This window comes from Melospiza melodia, chromosome 6 (genome assembly GCF_035770615.1).
Source record: "Melospiza melodia melodia isolate bMelMel2 chromosome 6, bMelMel2.pri, whole genome shotgun sequence".
Classification (NCBI taxonomy): domain Eukaryota; kingdom Metazoa; phylum Chordata; class Aves; order Passeriformes; family Passerellidae; genus Melospiza; species Melospiza melodia.
Window position 1 is genome coordinate 22259553 of NC_086199.1, and position 24662 is coordinate 22284214.

General features: G+C 51.4%; 1 protein-coding gene across 3 annotated transcripts in view; it reads right to left on the reverse strand.

Annotated features, from left to right (window-relative positions):
* The window catches only part of TMEM63C (transmembrane protein 63C), a 32161-nt gene extending 7718 nt beyond the window's left edge, over window positions 1-24443 (reverse strand). Inside the window, exons 1-9 of one of the 3 annotated variants that reach the window (XM_063160220.1) lie at window positions 24343-24443; window positions 5968-6082; window positions 5472-5692; window positions 4925-5004; window positions 3720-3807; window positions 1799-1836; window positions 1241-1383; window positions 880-931; window positions 348-456 (exon numbers count right to left, since the gene is read on the reverse strand). In XM_063160220.1, the coding sequence (XP_063016290.1) occupies window positions 348-456; window positions 880-931; window positions 1241-1383; window positions 1799-1836; window positions 3720-3807; window positions 4925-5004; window positions 5472-5669 (708 nt within the window). In that variant the 5' untranslated portion in view covers window positions 5670-5692; window positions 5968-6082; window positions 24343-24443. Of the gene's footprint in view, window positions 1-347; window positions 457-879; window positions 932-1240; window positions 1384-1798; window positions 1837-3719; window positions 3808-4924; window positions 5005-5471; window positions 5693-5967; window positions 6083-23817; window positions 23840-24051; window positions 24159-24342 lie in introns of those variants that run through there. The other 2 variants (XM_063160219.1, XM_063160221.1) reach the window with 2 other exon arrangements.
* Window positions 24444-24662: the final 219 nt, after the last annotated feature.

The window sequence follows — 24662 nt, forward strand, 5'->3', positions numbered from 1 at the left end:
CAGCAGCGAGCTGGGCCACCAGCTGCCACCCCAGAGGCAAGTCAGCACAGATCTCCTCAATGCCCAGTCCCAAACCCTGAGGGCACAGCCAGAGAATGCCATATCCCAGACAGATGAATACAGCAGGACTTCAGTCTCAAGATACAAGACAAGAGAGAGAGATTTGCCTCCAGGCTGTCACTTTATCCAGAAGCTGGTGAAAAACAGCCACACCTTTTCCTGCCAGCCCAGTTTCATATTGTTCCTGAAAACCTCTGTACCTACTGGGACCAGCATTTGTGCAAAGCAAGAAGTTAGCCATTAGCAGCACTGAACAAGGCAGGGTTGGAGGAGAGGTGGTTTCTCACCTTCTCATTCTCTCTGTATTCCAGGTGCACAGAGTGGTGAGCCATACAAAGGACGGTGAAGATAAAATAGATTAGGGCGAAGATGCTGTGCAGCCACAGAAGACGGTCTCTGCAAGAGAGGAAGTGGGGAGCAGTGAGCACTGTGGTGAGCATGTGGCACAAGGACCAGCCTGGCACTCAGCATCTCACTCATGGCCACCCCTTCCACCCAGCAGGACCCCCTGGTGCCAGCTGTCAGACACTCACCCCAGGAACTTGAGGGGCAGCACCCAGGCTCTTGACTGAGATACTACAGAGATGCAGCTACACAACATCCCCAAGAGCACTTCTGCCAGCAGTGGGGTGCAAGAGCAGTGCCACTGGCTTGGCTGCCCTAACTGTGCTCATGTAGTACAGAGAGACAGGAGAGCCAGTGTGAGTGGTGTGCGGCTCACATGGACCTGTCCCTGTCCCCAGCACAGGGCTGTGGTGAGTACTGTGCCTAGGTGCTCCCAGCAGCACACACAGCCCCCCTGCCTGTGGGAGCACCTACTGAGTTGGGATGTTGGCGATAGTTGTCCGGCCAAAGTGGGTAGGATTGTGTCCTGCAGAGGAAGAGGAGAAGCAGAAGGTTAAGAGAACACAGTGCAGTGTGCATGTCCATATTGCAGTTATTGGCTGTGGTCTTTTGTCCCTTCTTTTCCATCTCCCAGATCCCCAAGTCCCCAGTGCCCTGAATTTCCCAGCCTCTTATGCTCCTCTGTCACCCAGCTGAGGGTGAGCTCCTGCTCACATGGGGGCTTCTGAGAGAGGGTTTTTTTTTTTCCTTCTTTCCCAGAGGCACAATGTTTGTCCAAAGGCTTGGAAGCTTGCATGGCACTCCTGAGTCATCCTGTGACTAGGGAAGCACCTACCCAGGAGGTCCCCAGAGAAGTTGACAGGCAGGATGACAGCCACGGAGAGCACGCAAACCAGCATCAGCAGGACCAGGAGGTGCCGCTGGAAGGAGAGGTAGGTGGTGGCATCGATCCCACACTTGCTCTGAATCTCCTCATCCCTGGAGAGAGGCAGGTGGGGGTCAGTGCTGGTGGTTCCTCCCCACCACCTCCTGTCATGGGGACACTGGCTTGCTCCAGTTTCCCACAACCCACACCAACTCATGACACCCTGACAGTGGCACAAAGGATTTGAGCACAGAGGGAATGAGGGACCCAAGCAGCCCTCCAACTGCATCTCATTACAGGATTGGTGTACAGGAGAGGTTGAAGCCCTTTTCTTTGGGATAGGATCTAGGGGCCAGGAGGAAATGCAGAGGTGAGCTCTGCTCTCTCTTCAGAGAGGATGTTTTAAGAGGGCTCTCCTTTGCCACTGCTCCCAGCAGCTCCTGGTGATGGGCCACCACCTGTGGGCACTAGTTCCCCATGGGTGGGCAGTGGTGGGGCAAGACCATAATGCCAAGCACACACACTTACTTCATCTGGTAGATAGAAAGTAGCCAGGAACAGAATCCCTAGAAGGTAAAAGAGTCAGGATGAGACAAGGACAACCACCCCCACCTCCCTAGTGAGGGACCAAGTCACAACATATGCTGGGGAAACACGCAGAGGCGGTGCAGTGCCTGTGGCCTTGAGCAAATGGAGGCAGTGCCCAAGACAGCTCAGCAGTGCTCAACCCAATGGCAAAGGCAGCTGCCTCAGGAGAAGCAAGGAAAACACACTCCAAAGAGCTGATGGGAAGCTGAGCACAACCTCTCTTCCAGCCCTGATAGAACATGTGACCTTCCTGAAAGTAGTGATAATTTCTGTGAGTGGGAACAAGGAGTCTGCTGGGGCAGGGGTATAAAGGGACAGGGAAGTCTCTCTACAAACATCAACCATCCTGATGGATGTCAGCTGCATACTGTTGGCTGCAGGAGGATTTGCAGAAGAAGCTGAAGTCAAGCATTAACCCAGTGTTTCAGGGGTGACTTGCTGGACTTCAGCTTCCTCTGAACATTAAAAGGAGCATCACTGCAACAGCCTCCTGCTTCCAGAGCTCCCTCCTCTTCCCCTTCCATGACAGTCCCTAACATTCAATGCATGTTTTTTGCCACTAGCAAGTGCTGAGGTGGCACTGCTGCAGAGTGCTACATGAGAACCTAAGTTCTTGTGCCCTAACTAGCTTATTCCCTGTCACTGTGTACACACATGGGTTTTCAGACATTCCCCTGGTGAAGGAGGACTGGGTTAGAAAACACCTAAGCACACCTGACATCCACAAGTCTGTGGGCTCTGCCAGGGTGCATTCTGAGAGAGCTGGTGGACACCACAGCAAGGCAGCTCATGATCATCTTTGAAAGGCCATGGTGATCAGGAAAGGTGCCTGAGGACTGGAAGAAAGCACCATGCACTGTAACAGATTGCCCAGAGAGGTTGTGGAGTCTCCTTCACTGGAGATACTGAAGATACAATCCTGTGCCATGTGCTCTAGGATGACTCTGCTTGAACAAGGAGGTTGGACCAGATGACCCTGTTGGTTCCTTTCAACTCTGCCCATTCTGTGATTTTGTGATTCTGGACTTTTATGCTCTCTACAAATTTCTCCTCAAAACTGCTCTTCTCCCCTCTTAGTGTATCCTACATCTAACCTGGCAGAGTTGAGATTTTCCTCATTTGTGAACAGTTTGATTTTTCAAAGGATGTCTTCTTGCTTCTAATAATCTCCTTTAATCTGCTCTTTAGTGTGCTGGCTTTCCCTGTAGTCTTTCTCACTTATTTTTTGATGAGCAATACACATTTGCCCAGAGCACCTGGTACAGAGCCTTTAAAGAGGCCTCCTGCCACCTTGCAAGGATTTTGTGTCTTTTGCTTCTTTGCTACCTATATTTTTTAATAAGTCATGACATTTTATCACAGTCGTACCAGGACTGATTTTCGAGTTTTGCTGCCAAAAAAGAAAGAGACAGCAAGAAATGTCAGTCTTTGTTTGTTTCCAGGAAAGCCTGATATGCTAGAGAGAAGGAGATTTTACTTTAAAGCCCACCATGCTGGCAGAGGAGGAAATATGGTGTGGGGGACTTGATCCTGAGGGGTGGGAAAGATTCTTGCAGCCATGCAGCTGGGCTCTGGCCATGCATCATACTGGATCCACACAGCTGCAAGGAGAGCCATGCAGCTGGGAGATGCTGGCCAACAGGGGCATCCCCTCCAAACTGCCATTCAAAACAGATGCCTCAAAGAACCCAGGACAAAAAACCCTCCAGCTTCCAGGAACTCCCCACTGCTGAAGAGTGTTGGGCAGGAGATTTAATTTCTCACACTTAATTTCTGACCAGGGTTTCTGATGAAGAACAGGACAGGGTGGGCTGGGACAAGCCCAGCCCAGGTTCCCACAGCCACAGCCACTGGCACTCACCACATCCTTGTTGTCGGCATCCAGAGGGCTGCTCTCTGATGGGGACTTCTCCTTCTCGCTCTGCTCTCCATAGAAAAGCGACGTCAGGCTTTGCAGCGAGGGGAGGAGCAGAGGGGTGAGGCAGAAGAGAAGCAGCAGACATGAGAGGATAAGCACCCTTGGAGAAGTCCCTCCTAGCACAGCAGTCCAAGAAATCTCTCTCCCCCTCCCCACATCCTACACTGGGGCTGGTACAGTGATTACCTCTGGGCTTGGGACAAAGGGGTTGCATCTTGCTGCCTCCCCACCAACACATTCTCCCCAGCTTCTTTGTGGCCTGACCCATGATGGGCTCATGGAGATGGAGCTGCAGCTCCATTACAAGGGACTGTTGAACCAGATATTTTCTATTCCACTGTTTTCAGATGTCTCAATTGGTTTTACAGTAAAAAGGAATCTAATCAGAGCTTGCATTTTAAATCCTGATTGCCCTTTGATCTTACTGGTGAAGGGAAAACATCACATATTCATCATCAGACTCAGCTCCATATTCAGAGGCCAAGAGGAACTGGAGGGGAGAAGGCAGAAGAAGGACTTCAACAGATCTTACTCTTGTGGGCTGCCCAGACTTGCACAGACCCCTCCTGTGTGCACCAGCCTGTGCAAGGAAAGATGCTTTGCTGCCCAAGGTGAGCTGCGCTCTGGCAGGCAAGCTGTTGTATGTAGTACAGCCCACCTGGAAATATGGTCTGGGCTCTACTTTTACCAGAAAACTGCTTATTTTTGTGGAATTCTGCACCTAGCCCAGAGGATGGGCCAGGCAAGTTGCTGTGGTGACATGAGGAACAGTGTTAATGCTGTGTGTCTCCCTCTGCCCCCTCCACCAGACAGGCCCATTCATCCCAAGAGAGTGGCAGGAGAAGAGGCAGCAGCACAGTCTCCACTGAAAAACAGCTCTTTGTCCTTCCCAGAACAGTGCCCCCAATGGCACCAAGAACACTGTCAACAAATGCTAGAGGGAATGAAAGCTGGCCTGGGCTTTCCCTCTCCCTGTAGCAGATGGTGGCTGTGTCTCCATGGGAAATGGGGGCACCAGGCCATTCCCAGTAGGAAGGAGGGACAGGAACACCTGCTGAACTCTGTGTCATGCCACAGTGCTGGCCTTTCTTCCAGCCCTCTTGAAGAGAATGGAGCCATCACCTGCAGCAGCTCTGCATCCTACTCACCTGTCATTGTCCATCAGCAGTGCCAGGCGCCCGTAGTCCCAAGCTGCTTTCCGAAGACATGAGAAGACCAGAAGGAGAAGCTGGAAGAAGAAAGAGAAGTGTTTTGCTGCAAGCTCTCACCCCATGGGATCTCCTCATATCTCCTTTGTGCTTTCCCACTCATGAGCCCAAGCAAAACTCTTACCCCAAACTGCTCCTGCTCTGTGACCTCACCACTGCTGCCCAAGTGTCCTTTGCTGCCCACCATGATGTGGGCAAAGCCCTTGGACCCCTGTACTCACCCCTGTTCCCCCCTCAGCCAGGTCACCAGTGTACTCCTCCCTGTTTCCCCTCAGCCAGGTGCACCAGTGCACTCATCCCTATTCCCTGGTTTGCCCAGTGCACCACTGCACTCACCCCTGTTCCCTGGTTTTCCAGGTGCACCAGTGCACTCATCCCTGTTCCCTGGTTTGCCAGGTGCACCACTGCACAGGCTGACTTGTGTGTGGCTGTCAGTGCCTGCAGGGGCTGCAGAGCCCCTATAAATGCCCCCCTGCTGGCCCCTCACCAGCCAGAGGATGAAGTTGATGGCGAGCACGGTGGGCACGCCTCCGAAGGGCAGCCCCTCCAGGACGGTGCTGCGGGAGCGGGCGCTGAAGCACTGCTCCTCCGTGCTGTTCACCGGCGCCTCCAGGAAGAGCAGCACGTCCAGCGAGGTGAGGCCAGCACCATCCGGTGCTGGCTCCGTGGAGGACGTGCTCTCCATCGACACCGCTGTGAGGTCCCACCCTGCAACACAGAGGCACGAGTGAGGATGGAGAAGCCTTTGTTTGAAAAGAAGCCACGGCTTCTCCAGGTCCCTTCCATCAAGGTCTGAAGGGCTCACTAAGGGTAGAGAGGGGAGAGGACTGGCTGGTGGTCTCAGAGCTTCCCCAGTCCCAGTCTCTCTCAGGGACAGGTTGTTGGATGCAAGGCAGAGGGTGTTGCTGAAGAAATCTCACAGCTACTTCCTGCCCTTTCCCCACCCCATTAAACCCCATGCTATTTGGTTGTCTCTGTCATACCTGAGACAGGTCTCTCACCACCTCTGCTCCTCAGTCCTGGAAGCTGGGTTCAGTCATGGCCACCCTGGTGTTGTCAGCAGGCAGGAATGAGAAGCTGAAGCATTTGTTTGAATTTCTGAAAAAACATCAGCAATGATAATATTGACAACTGGGTTGCTGGGGCTGCACTTGTTTCTCTCCCCACAGACAGGTATCTATTTCCTATGGAATATCCCTAAGCCTGCTGTCCTGCTCCAGCACCATGATCTGTGTGACTCAGGAGTTAGAGGACTTCCCTTCCATCTTTCCATCCAAGCAGAATTGCTACTCCCAAGATATCTTGATCTCTTCTGAAGAGTTAGCTTCTCAAAAGAGTTAGCTTCCCACTACCTTCCCCAGGAGCTGATACCATAGGTCACAGTCCTCACTGGCAGGAGACACTTAAAGGCCATTAATGGCCAACACTGTGGCTTTTTTCCAAAACCTTTCCTACCACCATGCTTTAGGTAGGAGAGGATCCTCTCCAAATCTGCCTGGACCCCCTGAAAGGGAGCACCCTGCAGTAGCCAGCATGGCAGTCTGTTACTCATGGGGATGCCACAGGAGAGTACCAAACAGCTGCTGCACCCACCATTCAAAGATCAGGAGAGGGAACCAGCACAGCAAACACTAACAAACATGGGGTGGGGACAAGGGGGACAGAGTCTCATGTCCTCATGTGCCTGTCCTGCCTCTGTGCTTTGGAGTCACCCTTAACACCTTTAGCCAGCTGCTTCTCATGCCTGAAGAGCTGCATGGCCTTCAGAGAAGAACAGCTGTCTGTGGTGAGATGATCCAGTCTTTGGAGACCTTGAGCAGCCAAATATTTCCTGGCCTGGGCCCTGAGCAAGAGCTTTTATCAATGACCTCCAAGGCGGCCTCTCCAACCACAATTATTCTACATCCCTATTCTCAGGACCTTGTGCACCTGACAAGAACATTTTCAGGCCTGCCTGAAGTTTACAAGGAGCTATATAAGTGCCTTGCCTTGCAGACATGGTGGGCACAATATATTGAAGTCAGTATATTGTGACCAGTGGAAAGGCTATGTGAAAACTCAAGAGTGGTTTACAACATGTACTCCTGGGAGCTTTGCATTCAAGCCACTGAGCATTCATTCCTCTCTTTCCTTTTCATCAATATTCCAGCCACAACTGAGACCCTGCTACAGCCCCTGCAGTCACCCAGCACCAGATAATCCCTGCTGGAGGCTGCTCAAAGCCCACATGAACAGGGTGGAGGAAGAGAAACAGGACCCATGGTTTGATTAAACAGTGGAGGAAAATGCAAACAAAGACAGATGGGACCTCCAGGGATGTGGAGACACAAAGTGTTTATGGCAGTTTTTGTCACCAAGACCAAACAAGACCAAATCTTCAACACTAAAGGAAACCTAACTGAGAAGTCCTTGGGGAGCAGAGACAGCGCACAGAAAATTACTTGGCTTAGAAAGGGGGTATTCCAAAGCTCTACACAGATTTCCTCTTGTTGGGAAACATTTACTTGTGCTGCGTCAGTGTGATAGATGGGGGACTACAGTAGCACCTGATTTTATATGCATGGCTGTGGCCTCAGCCTCTCTCTCTTAGACCTTGCAGTTTGCTGCTTGAAGAATCATGCCCTAAAGTTCACGAGAAGGAGATTAGTCCTGTCCTAAAGTTCATGAGGAGCCCATGAGGAACCCTCAACCCTCAGCTGACCAGAGTGGGCAGGACAGGAGTGCTGGTGCAGGAGTTGACATATGTTACATGCCTGAGAGACTGACTCTCTTTAACCTCCTCATCCAGGGAAAGAAAAAACTGAGGAAGAGGGAGGTTTACAATTTTAGGCTGGCATCTGACTACCTGCATAGATGTCTTGAAGGGGTGTCAGAAGCTGCTGAGCTACAGGCACCAAGTTCCCCAGGACATGCAGACATGTGGCAGTCCCTTTTCCTGTGCACATGGTGAAATGTCACCTGAGCCATAGGCTTCAGTGTCTGCTACAGACCTGCCCATGCTGCATCTTCAGTTCTCCTTGAAGGTCCCCATCCATATACAAAGATACACATCCATCTGTCCCGACTATGATGTCTGGAGACATCACTGCCCAAGTGAGGACAGCTGAACATTAGTGTGACACTCAAAAGAACTGCCAGGTCACTTGAGATATGCTGATACTTCTCCAAAGGGCATCCCAGTAGACTTGGGGTTGATACATCCGCCCCATAGGTGGAGGATGGATGGATGGATGGATGGATGGATGGATGGATGGATGGATGGATGGATGGATGGATGGGCTGGCAAAGCCTCCCTGTAGTGCCCTCAGTCACAGCCTGTGTCTCAGCCATGGCTGGCAGTCCTGTACTTCAAGGGCCAGCGTGGTCCCATCAGGGTAATGACCCCTGACAAGGGACCTCTACAAGAGACCTATAAGAAGTGAGGGAGCTACTCTGGCAAGCAGCAGCTGTTTGCCCTGGCTTGCCTGCCTCCTGCTCGTCACCTGGGCCACCAGGACCTCTAGCCAGGGTCTGCTCTTTGCTATGGCAATGCTCTCAATCTGTTCCTCACCATGTGCATGTCTCTCTCTCCCCTCCTCCTGTAAGCAGCAGAGCCACTGCCATCTGGCATTTTCAGCTGCTAAATAATTCACTGCCTTTTTGTTAACAAGGAGGGAGCTGTTAGACCATCAGCAAACAAACAAGGAGACCCTTAGCAACTTCAGAGTCCTTTCTCTGTCACCACCACTCCACTACACAGGAATAAGATCCTGCAGCTTGTTTCTAGGCACCGGCTTCACGCTTGTAGGAGGAACATCCTGTCAGGGATGGTAGGGTGAGGGGGATTTTCACAGGGATCTGTACAAGTTGTGTTTCTCTATCAAGTCCTTGTTGCCATCCCTTTCTTTTCCACATCAGATATTTTGCTCTTGGTGGCCAAAAGCAATGGGTTCCTCGTGGAGATGGTGTTAGCATCTCCTGCTCCCAGCTCTCCTGCCCAGAAAGCTCCCAAATGCAAGCCTTCACCCTTCCAGCCCAACCAGCTCATTTATCTGCACACAGCACTGCCCATAAAATGCCAGACTGCACAGACAAATTTCAGGAGCAGAAGATACTTGAAGACCCAATCCAGCTCTGTCCCCTCTCTCTTAAGCACCACCAACTCCAAAGGAGCTCAAAGGAGCCATCATGTCCTGCTCAGGCTCTAAACACAGATTTTGCAATGTATCACAGCTGCTCTGAACCTGATCTCAAGCCACCCTCCTGCCCTTTTGCTGCTCCTTTCATCCCCAGATAGCTACAGGAAGTCTCCTCTACATACCCAAATCACTACTTTTCTAGATCATTTGTTTCAGCTAGTCTCACCTTTTATGGTGCTGCTCTCAGAAAAGCTTATGCAAATTATATAGCTGCAATGTTACCATTAAAATAACTATTGGGGGCAACCAGCTAAAAGTAAATCATGTATATGTTCTAGGAACAGCATGCAGCAGAAACAGCAAGAGGAGATTTCTGCTCACATGCACCAAGAACAGCTTAAACTCAGACCTATAGAACATGTTCAAACTCCCTCTGGTTGGAGAGGCAAATTTTTTGGTATACAGAATGAGAAATCACAGGGACACTGCAGGTCATTAAAGTCATTGTTGAAATGCCTAAGCTAAATTTTCACATCAAAAAAATGAGAAAATTCAGCATTTTGAAATATTCAGTTGAAGGCACTTCGCAATAGTATCTGAAATATTCAACAAAACCCACAGCATCACCAAATCAGTTCCTGTACACCACTGCCACTGTGCTCCTTACGGGCCAAAGGAACAAATACTGTTGTGAATAACAGAGCTGGATGGGTGTCACCTCCAGAAGGTGTCAGGACAGCTTCCCATTAGCTGTCTATGAGGCAGGGCCTCTAGATGCCAACCACAGACAGATGTCCTTCAGAGCAGCCACAGTCCTGGAGAAGTGACAGCAATGGACTAATCAAGAAACGGGTGTACAGGATTGCAGGTGGGAAAATGAAGCAATAAGATAAAGGCAGAAATTTTTTTATACGGTCTGTCCATTATAGGTCTTACTTAGAGGGAAGATACTAAAACAGGGTCAGAAAAAGTCAGAAAACATGTGGAGCATTTCCTTCTCCTCTTTGTGGCCTGTGAATGCACAGTGAATGCATGAGATCTGCCACTGAAACTGATTTGCTCGATAATTTCTATGAAGCATTTTCAGTGCATGTACGCTTTGCCTTGAATATTCAGTGCCCTCTTTGTTTTGTTGATACATCAGCATATGTTTCTTCTCTCCGGTTGGGTGGGCACTGATCCAGAGAATCAGATTTCCAATTAAAAATAAGGCATGTCTTTTATGTGAATGCAATTTTTCATAATTTGTCTTTCCCTTGAAGCATCCTGCCAGCAAACTCATTTGCTAAGGGATTCATGGACAGCTGGAGTAGCAAAACATCAAAACAGTCTTGGGAGCACTGAGATGACTAAGCTGGGTTTCCCAGCATGCCTACGCTCATCCAGCCTCAGCATCCTCTTCTGGAACAGGTGGGATTACTGACTCTGGCTGGCCAGAGGGCAGCCAGGCCATGGGGCTGCTGCTGGAGCGTTTCTGTGCGTGGCCACACAGAAAAGCCAGGCTGAGGAGCCAGACCTAGAAAACAAACATCTGCGCTACTTGACTGCCTCTACATCCTTCTTCCATTACAAGTAGATAGTGGTGGGCTGTGGAAGGGAAAATCAAGGACTGCTGAAACAGGGAGAGCAGGTTCATGTCCTGGTGTGCAGGACCAGGCAGACAGGAAACCTCCAGCATCCCACTCTGCAGGACTGCAGTGACCGACCTTGCAGGACTGCAGTGACAGCGAGGGCAGGAAACTTGAGCCACTGCCACTTACTCAGCATAGCTAACCAAGTACCTCAGGACTTCAGGGAAAAGGCTCATCAACAGTCTGCACTGAGCTCAGCACACACCCCAGCAGTTTTGGCACCACAGGGCATGGTGACCTCTCCATTCCTGTAGCTTGGTGCATGGGAGAACAGGCACACCATGGGCTACATGTGTCCCCAAGGGGTATGAACACAGAGGGGATGAGACCAGGGACACAGCCCTCCAAAACCCCACAGAGGCCCAAGGCATTCCTCCCTAGCTCTCCTTTCAACCTTCCCTCTTAAGATTAATGGCCTCGAGATCCAAAAAGCAAAGTGGTGATCTGGCTGCTCCTGGTCTGTGAGGTGAGCGCCTGTGGGGCAGCAGCATCCCTGGGCAGGGCTCACTGACACTGGTGTGAACGCTGTGCTCACATCCTGTCAGGGTACGAGACAAACAACCCTCCAGCAGAAGACCCCATCCTATCACCAGCAGGACATGGACATACAGCAGCCTACTCTATTAGCCTGTTACAAATCAGATACATCTTTCAAACAAGAAGGACCATACAAGGCTTGCGGGCTATGGAGGGTGGGTTGGTAAGGTTTGGAGGCAAAGAACCATTCTGCAGCAACAAATGACCCCTAACAGGTAAAAAAACACCTGCTCATATATTAATTTTGTCATTGCCAATGAAGATATGATCACTTGGAGAGGTCATGAGGACTCATGTTTCATTGATTCTACTCCATCTCTCACACATACCCACCACTCAATGAGAAAATGAATGTGAGTGCATGACTGCTTAAGAAAAACCTGCTTAAAAATGGTACAGACAAACTTCATCTTCCCTATCAGTAAGCTCTGGCACTGCTCTCTCACTGAGGAGTACAAAACCAGGCTCACTGCCAGCCAGGCCAGGAAGGCTGGGGAAAGAGCCAACCCATGAGCCCATCCAGGCCCAGGGGGTGCAAACCCCACAGTGAGGTTCCTTCCCCTCAGTGGTGAGCCTGCCTTTGGCACTGCTGCTCCTAGCCCCAATGCATCACCATTCCCAATCTGCCCTGCCAACACTGCTCATCTAAATAACATAACGCACTAGGGGTCTGAGACTGACCCCGTTTTGGGGAGCTAAACAAGTTTTTCTGCACTTAGGATTGGCAGGTTGCCACTACCTTCAGGAAACCCTGTGCAGGGTCATGCTGCGCCAGGGACTCACCTGAAACCAACACATCCCCGTCCCCTGCTATGTGCCCCTGCGGTGGCTGCCACCTCATCCACAGCTCCCTGCCCTCCCCTTCTTCCACAGCACCACCATGCAGGGTGGGTTTTTGGCACTTAGACAGACTAAGTTCCATGAAGTTTTTGAATGAGAAAGCATCCCAGTCCCCTTGGGACTCTCCGCAGGACAATGGTTGTGGCCTTTCAAAGAGACACCTGCATAAACCCCTCCTCCTGCAGGTGTGCTGAGGACTGAGCAGACCAACGCTGGCTTGCTGCAGTGCTCCTTGGCAGAATAAAGCCAAACCCCAGGCAACCGTGAGCAAACAGTGCTTACAGAGAGATCTAAGCCAGGGAGATTTGCAGGGGCCAGTGCGTGGGAGATGCTGTGCAGGGAGCAGTGCTTCTCCAGCCTCCTCCACACATGTGCAAGCCAGCGGCTGCTGGAGCCAGCACACTGAGGTTGGGACAGAAGAATCAGAGCGGAATTTATCCCACCCCCAGCCAATTTTGCCACATTTGACTAAGCTGCCAGTGCAGGTTGGCTCTAACCCATATTTGGTTTGCATTTCACTCTCCTGCTGTGCACACAGCCCCTCACACCACACTTTGTGCGTGCAGTGCACCAAGCAAACATGAGCTAATGGGGCTGCAAGCTCCCCAGAGAATCATGCACCCTTTGTCCTCTGATAAAACCTAAATCAACACTCCTCAGCACAAGGATTATTTGGACCAGGACCAACCCAAGCAGAGAGCAGGGTGCTGCTGGTAGGTGATGGCTGGGAGCAGAGAGATAGGAAAGGGGCCTTATAATAAAGATGGGAACAGGCTTTTTAATAGACTTTGTAGTGACATAGTTTTAAACTAAAAGAGGGTAGATGCAGACTAGATATAAGAAAGAAAATTTCCAAGTTGAGGATGGTGAAACACTGGTACAAGTTGCCCACATAGGTGGCAGATGCCCCATCCCTGTAAACCTTCAAGGTCAGGTTGGACAGGGCCGTGGGCAATCTCTTCAAGTTGAAGATGTCCATGCTCATTGCAGGGGCATTGGACTAGAAGACATTTAAAGGTCCTTTTCAACCCAAAATTTTGTGTGATACTATGACAAAGCCAAAGTTGACTTCAGGGAATGGAGACCCAGTTAGCTCACATGTGGGAAAGAGGAAGGGTACCATCCCAGGGTTCCCAGTTAAACTACACACATGCACACACACATCCATTCAGAAAAACAGTATTTCAGGAAAACAGTAAAGAGACACCCTGGTGCCATCAGATCCCTGCTCCAAGCTGGGCTGCCGCATGCTTTTCAGAGCCCCCAGAGCAACCCCTGCACTTGCAACTAATTAATGATGATACATGCAGATGAGAACAACTCCCAGTCCCTGCTGCCTATGACTGAGGGACATGGCAGCAGCCAGACCTAGAGAAGGGCTTGAACTTTCCTGCAAAGGGTATCTCTGGGTTCCTTACTGCCTGCCAGCTCCAAGACCACAGCATGTGCCCCCATGCACAGCCCACTTTGCAGAGGCAGCTCCCATTTGGCACTGAAGACCAAGGAAGATACCTTTCAGCAAGGCTGCAACAGTGGTGGGATGTCAGGCATTACAGGCAGATTGCTTCTTTTGCCACCCAGGTTAAAGTGCTCACATAGGATTTTAAGGTCTTTGTGAAGGAAAAGTGCCACCTTTACTGGGAAAAGCACTCCCTTGTGGAAACCTGTACAGAAACCAGGAGTATCTGTACCTTGGGCAGGGCTCAGACTGAAGCTGTCACCATGAGCCACAGGCATCTTTCACAATGCCACAAGGTGCCAGGTGCACTTTGGTTCCTGGAGATGGGGAACAACACAGGATGGAAATCGGAAAAAGGCAGCTCTCTCTTCCCCAAGTCCCTTCCACTGTTTGGGGAGCAGGGAGCTATGGGAGGCTCATCTGATGCCTTTGATAAAGCCACCTGCTGCAGAGACTGTCAGCCATGGGAGCAGCCAGCTCAGCTGGAGCCATCACCCAGGGAACTCCAGCTGAGGGCAGAGGGAAGGAGACTGGCAAGGAGAGGAGTTGGATTGTGCATGAAAGAGATGCAGACTGGGAAGCTCAACACCACACTGCTTGGGCCAGGCAGTTCTGGTGGCTTTGCACCCCAGTGTCTGGCCTGGCCAGGACAGCATGACGGTCCTGGGAACGGCAGGGACCTCACTGCTGGGTTGGTGGAGAAAGCAGGCACGTTCCAAGCCCTTGTGCAGCTGCTCTCAGCTGCTGAGCTCCAGCCAGCCCTCCTCACAGCTGATGCCCATCAGCCTGCTGTGCTGTGTGGAGTGAGCACACATGGTGTGCTACCAAGGGCCTGGCGCTCATGCTGGGCACAGCTCTGCCCCATTCCAGCCTGCTGCTGCCTGACAGGGACCTGGGAGCACCCTCCCACCAAGCCCCCTCATCACACAGCTTCCTAGGGGCCAATGGGCAGTGCTATGGTTATCCTGATCCCCTTCTCCTGGATCCAGATGTGCACCTTCCTCCACACTGCTCTGCAGGATGCCCTGGTGCCTGGCTGCCCCCAGCCTCTCCACCCTTCACCCCATCTTCAAGCAGTCACAACATACTCCATAGCTGACTCTGCTGCAGAAGCAAAGAAACACTCCTGCCCTGCCAAGCTCCCCTCTCTGCAAGTACAGGAGCTTCTTCCTGAGAGCAGTGTATTACAACACTACACACACACACACACACACACACACACAAAATACGATTTTAGAGCATCTAAAATCTAGAGCAGAGCTAGAACATTTCTATTGGCTGTGCTTGGTGCCAAGAGCAGAGTAAGGTTTGGACTGTAGCAGGAGCGCATAAGTGTAACCACTGGCCTTGCACATGCCTAAGCATAATCTTGGCCTTGACAAGGCTTTCCTCCCACCTCTGCCCAGCTTCCTAACAGATTTGGGTGCCACCATGTGACTGGGATGAATCACACTGCCCTGGGAGCATGGGAGCTGGCAGGAGTGGGTTGCACAAGTGGGGATGGCCCCAGCAGCTGCTGTGCCAGTCACATCCAGCCACGCTCACTGCATCCAGCTGTGCCAGAGGGATTAGCACTCAGCACACTGCTTTGAGTCAATAGGGCATCAAAGGGAAGGGAAAGCTTTTGATGGTGTACACCATGCAGGGCAATGCTGATGAAGTGGAGGGAGCAGGTAGTCACTCTCCTCCAGTCACTGGGGCACTCATGCAGCTGTCTCTGCAGCCCACACAGCTTTTGGGGGAGATGAGAGGAAAGCAGCTGCTGCAGCCAGGAAGGAAAGCAGCTCTTCCAGGCACATGTGGAGCTGCAGACATGTGGCTCTGCAAAGCATGACTGTTTCAACCTTCTTCCAGTGTGACAGGTGCTCTTGTATGGTGACCTGTCGCCATAACTTGCATTTTCACAAGGAGTTCTCCTTGCCCACAACACCTAAGCACAGCTACAATCATGTACCTGCTGCAGGGCACAGCAGAGCCAAGCAGAGCAGAGCAGACAGCCCATCACACCCACCAGCATGTTCTCATCTCTTCCATGGAAAGGATCTGGGGAGTCAAATGGCTCTGGAGCACCAGAGGTAGGAAGGAAATCATAGGACTTTTGGGAAAAGACCTGGGGTCCATGATGCCCCCCCCAATTCACACCTATCACAGGCAGGTGGCCCAGCACAGGGGATGAATGGGACACAGATGCTCAGCAAACAGCCTCTGTGGTGCCAGTGCTGCAGGCTGGCACCGCCTGCACCCCCTGTGCTGCTGTCCTGCCCTGCTCTGCCCATACCCACTGGCCAGCAGCTGCCCACACCAGCGCAGGGCACGCTGGGAGTGACAGACGGGACGGAGAAAAACACAAGAAATGGGTTTTTCCCCTTCAGGCAGAGAAGGAAGTGTCACATCTGGACATGTACAGCAGCCAGGCTGGGAAAGGGACAAGGCACTGGGAGAAGAGAAGCCGTGGGCTGGGAGGCACAGCATGGCCCAGAGGATGTGAGACAGATGGCAGATTTGGCAGGGGTGGTCACAGAGCGACCTGCAAGCGTTGTGTGCTGCAAGAGCACACAACACAGCACTGTGTAGGGGCTGCCAGCCCAGCCTGGCAGGTTGGCTGGGGGGGCTGCATCCTTTCAAACAGGCTGCATCCAAAAGGCACCATCAGAGATGCTTCATGGGCAATTCAGCCTTGGAAAAAGGCTGTCTATGATCAGGGAAGGCAGAGACATTGTCCCTGACTTCACAAGCCTACTTTCCCTGCACACAGGGCCTCACAAGCAGCTCAGGGAAGGGCTGGCACCCCCTGTGCTGATTTGTCCACTCTGCCAGCAGTACAGGGTCCTCAGGCAGCCACCCCCTGCCCTCCACATAAACACTGCTCACATGGACCAGTAAAGAAGGGAAAATTAAACATGAGGTACTGCAGAAGATGGCTGCAAAACAAACCTCCCCAAGTTCATGCCTCCTTGTCCTTCCAGGGTGGTTTGGGTACAGCAGAGCCAGCACTAGGAATACAGTTGGATGAAGAGATTTGGGGACCCAGTGCCCTCACCCTGCAGGGATTAGTGTCCCAGCAAGAGCCACTGTAAGCATCTCCACAGCCCAGAAGCTCTTGAGGCTCTGTCACAAGTAGGAATCAGACAGGCTCTGCGTCCATTTTGGAAGAGATGTTTGGGGATGCAGCATTGAAATGGAGGTGTTTGTGGAATGGCTGGGTATCCTGGCCCAGTCCCAGACAAGGCTCCTGCTTTATGCCTGGCTTTGTATATGCTGTTCTCCCTTCCTGCATCCCCACCCAGCACATCCCAGCTTGCCACCATGTACTGTGGCTCTGCACTGAGCACCCTGAGAACCTGATCCCACATTCAGCCTTTGCAGTACCAACAAGGTATTTACTAAATGAGTGAGGGTCTCCACCTCCTCATCCACTATGTGACTGACATAAGGGGCACTTTGGTGCTCACTGTGCTTCATAGCTGCTGTCCCTGCTCTGGGAAGCATCTTCCCACCTGGAAACACCTCCAGCCAGTTTGGGAAAATGCAAAGTGTGAATGCATGAGGCCTCAGCACAGCTGCCACCTCCCTGGAGCAACCAGCACTTCCAGTAAAGCATGAACACATCCTGCAGTGAAATACCCCTCTGCTCCACTACTGCCAGCAGCACACCTGCACTCACTAGAGACAGAAATCTGTACAGCCACAGATGCTGTGGAGGTTCTGGCTCATCCCAACATCCCTGTGCCAACCACAGCTCTGGGAGGGTGAGCAGAGCTCTGAACAGGCAGCCCAGAGTGGTGGGCACCAACATTTAAGTGAAGCTGAACCCCACACTGCTGCTCTTTCTCTGAGAATACACGGATACCTGTAGGACACACTGGTCTCCAAACCCTGCCCAGCTGCTTTCCATGCTTCTCCTGGCAGCACAGCTCTGTCACAGGGCACATGAATGTCATGCTGGAGGGAGGGGACCAAGAAGTAACAAAAGCCAGGTGTGAGGAGCCACAAGAACACTGGAAAGGCTCCTTCTAATGCTCACCATGTCACAGAGGGATCCAGTGCTAAATGAGCTGCAGGACCAGACTGAACCCAAGAGCTCCAACAGTGCTGCTGCTGTGCAGAGCACCAGGCTGGCCACACAGAGGACATGGCCACAAAACCCAGCTCCCCCCCAGCTTAGCTCTGCTCAATCAGGGGGGAGATACCTGCTGGAACAAACACTCTCCCTGCTTTCTACCTCTCAGACAAGGTGAGCTCTGAGGCACAGAGAGCTTTCCTCAGGGTGCTCAGGGAGCACACCAGCCTGCAGCACTGAGAGCAGCACTGGAGCCAAGGGTCAGCAGGGTCCCATCAAATGGCTGTGCAGCTCTTCTCCTGCCCCAGGGGTGGACAGGACACAGCACTGGCACAGAGGACTCCCACGGGCAGCTGGGGAGGTGGATGGATACCAAGCATTGCTCCCAGCTTGGACTTTTAAGGCTACAAGTGTACAGAAATTTATGCTGCCTCCAGGATATCTTCCACAAAACAAAACCAAAACAAACAAAATAAAAAACAACAACAAAAACCAAACTTCCTATTAAAAGCAAACAAACAAAATGACACATACACACACAAAAACCCAAACAAAACCAAACAAAAAACCCATACAAAAACACCCCTAAAAAAGCAAAAAAACCAAAGTCCAAAGAAATGTGGAGTGACATCTCGCCTCTGCTGAAAAAAACTGCAACATGCCTTTTAGGAGGGCTGGAAATTCACCCTCCCATAATGGAGGGAATGAAACTCCTCAAGTTTAACTCTGTGCAGGGACTGTCCAAATAAACAGCTGGTCCTTCAGACTTAGCTGCCAGGATGAAGGAATCCTGAAACCTGGAGCAGACATAGAGCTATAGTCATCCCAGTGTATGTATGTACCTAAGACAAGACCAAGGGCATGGTTTCTCTCAGTTACTAAAGTTTTCCACAGCTAGCTTTTTCCAGCCCAATGTGTAGGGTATCAGAGGACTGCATTTGCAAAGCCATCCATCCTCTGACTCCTGAAATGACTGAACAAAATATGAAAGTCTCTAAAATGCATCATTCTCAGGAGGTTACAGCCACTACCACAATTATTATTAATATTCCCTTTGTTTGTTTTTAAAGAAGGAAGAAATTGATGAAATTTTATGGAAGAAAACAGAAGTAATTAAAAACTTGGATAAAAGAAAATTAAGCTTGATGAAAACCTCCCAACGGAAAAATCAAGTGAAACTGCTTGATGAGAAGATTAGCAGCAATAATATGAAAGGAAAAAGCAATAAAGAAGACTTGGAACCAGAACAAATAAAAGAATTATGGCTCTTGGAAACATACACCTGACTGAAAAGTAATCAGATTTTGTCTGAACTAAAAACTTTTTAAATTAAAAAGACAGCCAATTTAAAACTGGAAGTTCTTAAAACCTACATGATAAGACCTCAGATCCCTCTCATCGGTGAAAAATAAGTCACTAGAAATTCATGCAGTATGTCCTTGCTGCCAGATCTGCTCAGTGCCTGAGAACCTGGAGCTGAAGCCTGATGAACTGCAAAAGTGGCTCTGACAGCCACAACCTTTCTTGAAAGTAGAGGGGGAAAAACGTTTCTATTAACTTAGTACAGTTTAGTAAAAGTTCTGAAAAATTACTGCAGGTTAATGCAGGAAAGCCTGGTTCCCTTTCAAAGCCTAATGAAGATGAACTGTGAGAGGATAATCTCTACTAGTACTGAATTCTTAAATGCCAAAAATAATCAGATTATATCACTGGCTATATTTTGTATCTCCTATAATAAAATTTTGTTTCTATGACACGGTATTATAATAATACAATATAGTATAGCAGTATAGTATTGTTAAATTCACTACAGATATAAAAATTGTCTTTATAAACTTATTCTCTTCTTTTGTGGACTCATACATTTTAAGCAGTTTTATTTAACCAAGTAGAAACCACCTTTTAAATGCTCACATTCTGCATTTTCAATTGGACTGCATTTTCCGTCAAAATACAGCTGGACCAAATTTATAATAAATATTTAAGTGATATCTAGTAAGAAATGCATCACTCACCATTTTGTAATGCAAGAATATAGACATTAAGTATTTAAAAAACCATATGTTAGCTATAAACCCACCCACTTAAGCACAGTGCAGCCTCCTGCTCAGCCCTAAGCATCACATCATGCTCATCAGTGAGAGTCAACTTGTCCTTAGGAAAAGAGCAGAAGTGCACAAACACAGCAAGATTAAAAACAGGTACTTGGGTCGTGGCTTTCTGATCATTAACTTAGTCCTGACTTTAATTCATCTGTCCTCTTCAGCAGCAGGTCAAGAGCCAAACAAGGCACAGACCAAGTCTGCTCTGAAGTCTATAAAGTTTGGTTCATTTTTCTGTCCTCTTTGCCATTACACTTCCACATGGTTCTGCCCTCCCTGAGAAAAGCAGCCCAGAAACACAATGAACAGTGCATGTCCTCAGTCTGGAGCCTGCAAGCCCTGGCAGTCTCCTAGTCTTGTAGAAAACTCCAGAATGCTGCCTGCAGACAAAGGGAAGCTAGGCAAACTTCAGCTTCTGGTCATTTCTCCAATGCTGCCTTGGGGGTTACCCCACAGTGACTGAATTTGTCAGAAGACAGGACAAATAAGCTCAGAAGCACTGAGGATGAAGGGCGGGCATGTACTCCTGCCTTCCTTCTCAAAGTACTGTGAGCTAGAAGAGGCTCCTCAGAGCCGTGTCCAGGCAGGTTTTGAGTATCTCAAAGAATGAATATTCTGCTCCAAACCACAGCCATGCTAAAAAGATGATCCCAACCTGCTGTTGGAGCCAGATCCTCCAGCCAGGTGTGTCCCAAGCCCCATGTTCCTAGAGGCTGTCCCAGTGCTGGCTGGGATCCTAGCTGCACAGGTGTCTGTGGTCCCTGGCCAGCCACTTTTCATGGCTCAGGAGTCACCCCCCAGCTTGCCAGCCCCCACACGATCTCAGTCCCTCAGCCTGTGCCACCTCCCTGGTGTGTCACCTTACTGTGGACACCCTGCTGCGTGGGTGAGAGCATTCCTCTGACAGGGTCACCTTGGCTTGGCCAGTGCAGAGGCCCCAGAGCTTGGCCCAGGATACCACAGGCTCACTTTGGGCAACAGCTGGGAGCCACTCCCCAGCTACATTTCCAAAACTGTTCTTTGCCCCAACTCCCGCATCCCCAGCTTCTCTGAATTTTGGCCTCCCTTTGCCCATCCAACACAGCACATTAATGGGCTCATGGTCTCAATCTCCATCACCCCTGCCCCAGTTGTCTCCTACCACCAACTCCCAGCGTTTTCCAGTGAAGCAGAGCCAGAGCACTTTCCTATCTCTGTTAGAGGAACTCAAAATTACATGATGACATATTTTTCCACCTCTCACAAGCTGCCTCTTTTCACTTGGGGGTGCAGTGGAGCTTGTCTTTGTTCAGATCCTGCCTTCTTTGCTCACCCACAAATCCGTGGATGACAAGACACAAGACTGGTGCTGGGGAGGGGGGATCAGGTCACCCAAAGTATTCACACAGCTCCCACTGAACAGGAGCACTGAATTTCCCTGCTCCGGTACTCCATTTTAAACACATCTTTATTTAAGATCAAACTATGACTGCAAGGAGCCCTTCCTTGGTCAAAATGGTAACCTCAGCTTCTCATGGGGATTCTGCTTGGAACTAAACAACTGATTTCAGTGTTGGAATGTTTCTATACAATGGTGTTCATGCTCCTCAGAGACTGAACAACATTATGTTAGGTGAGGGTGACATAGGGACAGGGGCAGCAGGCTGGGAGAGGTAAATCCGTGCCCCTCACCAAGCTACTCTGCAGAGACCCGGGAGGACTTGCCCTTTCTCACCCATTAACCAGCAACAATCGTGCCCCGGGCGATGGTCAGGCTGTGCACAGCTCTCTGTCTGTCCCATTGTTGCAGTAATAGCCTGAGCAAACTGCTGACATTGTCCACACCTAATACCAAGGTGTGACCACAGCCTAATTACTAGTCTCAGACACAGTTGCAGCAGTAACTTCAAACAAGCTTTGAAAGATATTTAGGCACCTCAAAGTGCAGGTAGATGCCAAGTGGGATCTTTTAAGCTCTAAATTCTCTTGTCATACCTGGTTAGGGACTGAATGTGTTCAAGCCATAGTTCCTGAAGGAAATCAGGACTGGAGCTGCTTCTCCTCAAATAATCTCAAAGCAAACCTGCTTTTGCTCTGAGCACAGTGCATCAGCAATTCAACATTTTCTTCGATCTTAGGGCTAAGTACACAAAATATATTTACAGCAACTAATTGTAAGTAAGAAACACAGGAGTGACAATAGTAGAAGGCTTTGGTGTTTGTAGGACTCGTGGAGGAGTCAGCATTGGCACAGCACTCTGATGTTTGCCAAGGAGCTTAGGTGATTGATTAGTTTAATATCAATTGAATTCACTTGTGGGTGTTAAAAACATTTCTCCATCTTCTTTGTGTTTTCGGAAAGCTCTCGAAGTCTCTTAAGAGTATTTCCTGCAAGGAATATTTTAAAGCAGAGACACTCATCCCTTTACAACTGTGCAGATGCAGGCTCTCAAGCTGTGCTGAAATCTGCCTTATGTTCCCATGGGCCAGAAGGCTCTGCATGGAAAGAGGACAGTATTTACCTGCAAGGGCCTACACACTCCCCTGATCAGCATCCCCAGCAGGCACTGCTGTTTCTGTCCTGCACAGGACCACCCTATGCTTACCATTGTCAGCAGCCACCAAACCAGAGATGAAATAGTTAACCTCAGGGAAAGCTCTGAAGAGGACAGTCATTACAGAGCAATTCAAATGTTATCATAAAATGAAATTAAAAATAAAATTTAAAAAAATTAAAAGGAGCTGAAAGGCATTGGAAAGGAGTTTCAGGAGCCAGGCTCGAGCCATGGGAAGAAGGCAGGGGTTTAAGCTCACAGGGAAGCCAGAAAAGCCCATATGTGCTATGGAGTCAGAGGCTGCAGGGTGCTGGTGGCCTCCCTGCTTTTATTTATTACTTATTTGTTTGCCAGTGGCTCTTTGCCAGGACAAATCCTTCCTGAAGGAGCTGCTTCTGCTTCCCTCTCCATCTGTTGCCCAGCCTTGACCACCACTTTGCAGGGCAGCAGGGAAGGCAGCGAGGCCAAGGCTCTGGTCTGGTATCAGTCAGTCTTTCTGCTTCCTATTTCTCCCACTTTCTCCCCTCTCCTCTCTGAATAAATACTGCAAACCACCACAACAGCACCTTTTCTCCCAAACAGCATATTTTGCTGTCTCTCTTCTGCGCAGACAGGCAATCTGACCAGTTCTACAGAATTGTAAATCTCCACACGGGGCAAAGTGCTTTCTCATACCTTGTTTCCCCACCCAGTTTTCCCTCCACACCCTGCTCCCCCATGAACCCTCTGAAAGGGGGAAAGGCTGGCATGTACCTCAGTCCTGGAGATGGTGACTAAACAGTTAAAAGGAAAAATATGTTCACGGAGAAATAACATCTGTCAGCCAGACAAAGGTCTCTCTCTCTCTCATTCTCCTGGAAAACACTCCTTCTGTTCAGAAGGTTTCTGAATAGCAAACCCACTGTGCTGCTAGTGAGAATGGGGAGGCAAGCAAGGGAGAGGGCAGGGCCTTCATCCATGGACAAATCTGGATGAAGCTGAAAACTGTGGGAGAGCAGCTTGGCCAGAGCACTAGAATGAGCTACCAGCCCTCTCAAAATCATCAGTATAACAAAACTGGAGGGAGAAATGGGGGGAGGTTCCCCCTCCTCCCCCCTGCCAGCACAAAGCATATCTAACACCCTCAGGTGTAGCTCCCAGGAGAGTTCTGTGGCCAGGATGACGAGGGGACGAGCACAAGCCATGACATGACACAGCGTTGGAGTGATATTTTATCTCCCATCACAGGCCAGTGGCGTAGGCCAGTGCATTGGGAGAGGGACTCTGAGAGGCTGGGGCTCGCTCCCTGCTTCTGCCACCAAATTGTTCCAGCAGCCCAGGGAAGCCCCCCTGCCGTGCTGGGCCTCAGCCACACATCAGGCTGGCAGACACAAGCCTTAGTTACAAACACTTTGGTACGTGGTCCAAGATAAAGGCGGGCAAACAGTATCTGAACAGAGCCAAGTCCCCAGAAATCTCCCACAACACCGACCCAAGCCCGTCCGTGCCTCCCGGAGCCGCAGAACGGCCCTGGCGAGCCGTCCCAGGGCTGCCCGAGGAGGTGCTGCCTTACCCGCCCAGCGAGCATCCCCCGCCGCAGTCGCACCCGGCAGGCGCAGCTCGGCGTGGGCAGGCCCGGCCCGGTCCCACGCACGCTTCCCGCCCACCGCATCCACCGCACCGCCGGCTCCTGCCCCGGCTCCGTCCGGCCCCAGTCCCACTCGCCGGAGCCCCGCCGCCCCGGGGCCGAGCCCCGCAGCCCGGACCGCGGCTCCCGTGCTGCCGCCGCCTCCCGCCCCGCACTGACCTGCAGGGGGGCACCGGCCCCGCTGGCTCCGGGCCCTGCGCCCCTCGCCTCCCTCCTCCCCTCCCCGCGGTCGCCTCGGGCTGCCGGCAGCGGCCCGGGCCCGGCACCGGCACCGGCAGGGGAAGGGGCCGGGGCCGCCGCCGCCCCGCCCCCCGCCCGCCCCGCTGCGGCGGAGAGGCCGCGGAGCCCGGGCGCTCCCCCCGCCTCACCGCGCCGGGCCCGGGCCTGTGCCGGGAGCCGCAGCCGCCCCCGGCCCGAGAAGGGTCGGGCAGCCCCCGCCGCTGTGCGTACCGTGCGCCCCGCGGCATCCGTGCGGGGAGGAGCGGGCGAGGCGGCGGCCCCGGCGCTCGGAGCGGGGAGCGGGCGGGGAGCTGCCGGCACAACGCCTGGGTGCGGGGTCTGCGCGTCTCAGGCTATTTCTGGGTGTGAGTGAGGCTGTGCCCGCCGCAGCCGCCGCTCCGAGCCGCTCCCGCGGCGCTCGGGCTCCTCGGGAAGGCCGCCCGGCGTGTGCCCGGGGCGAGCGGAACGGGCCTCAGGGGACATCAGCCACGGCTCGTGGGGCACACGGGGGCAGCCCACGGTGGTAGGAGCAGGTGGGTGGGTACATTTGA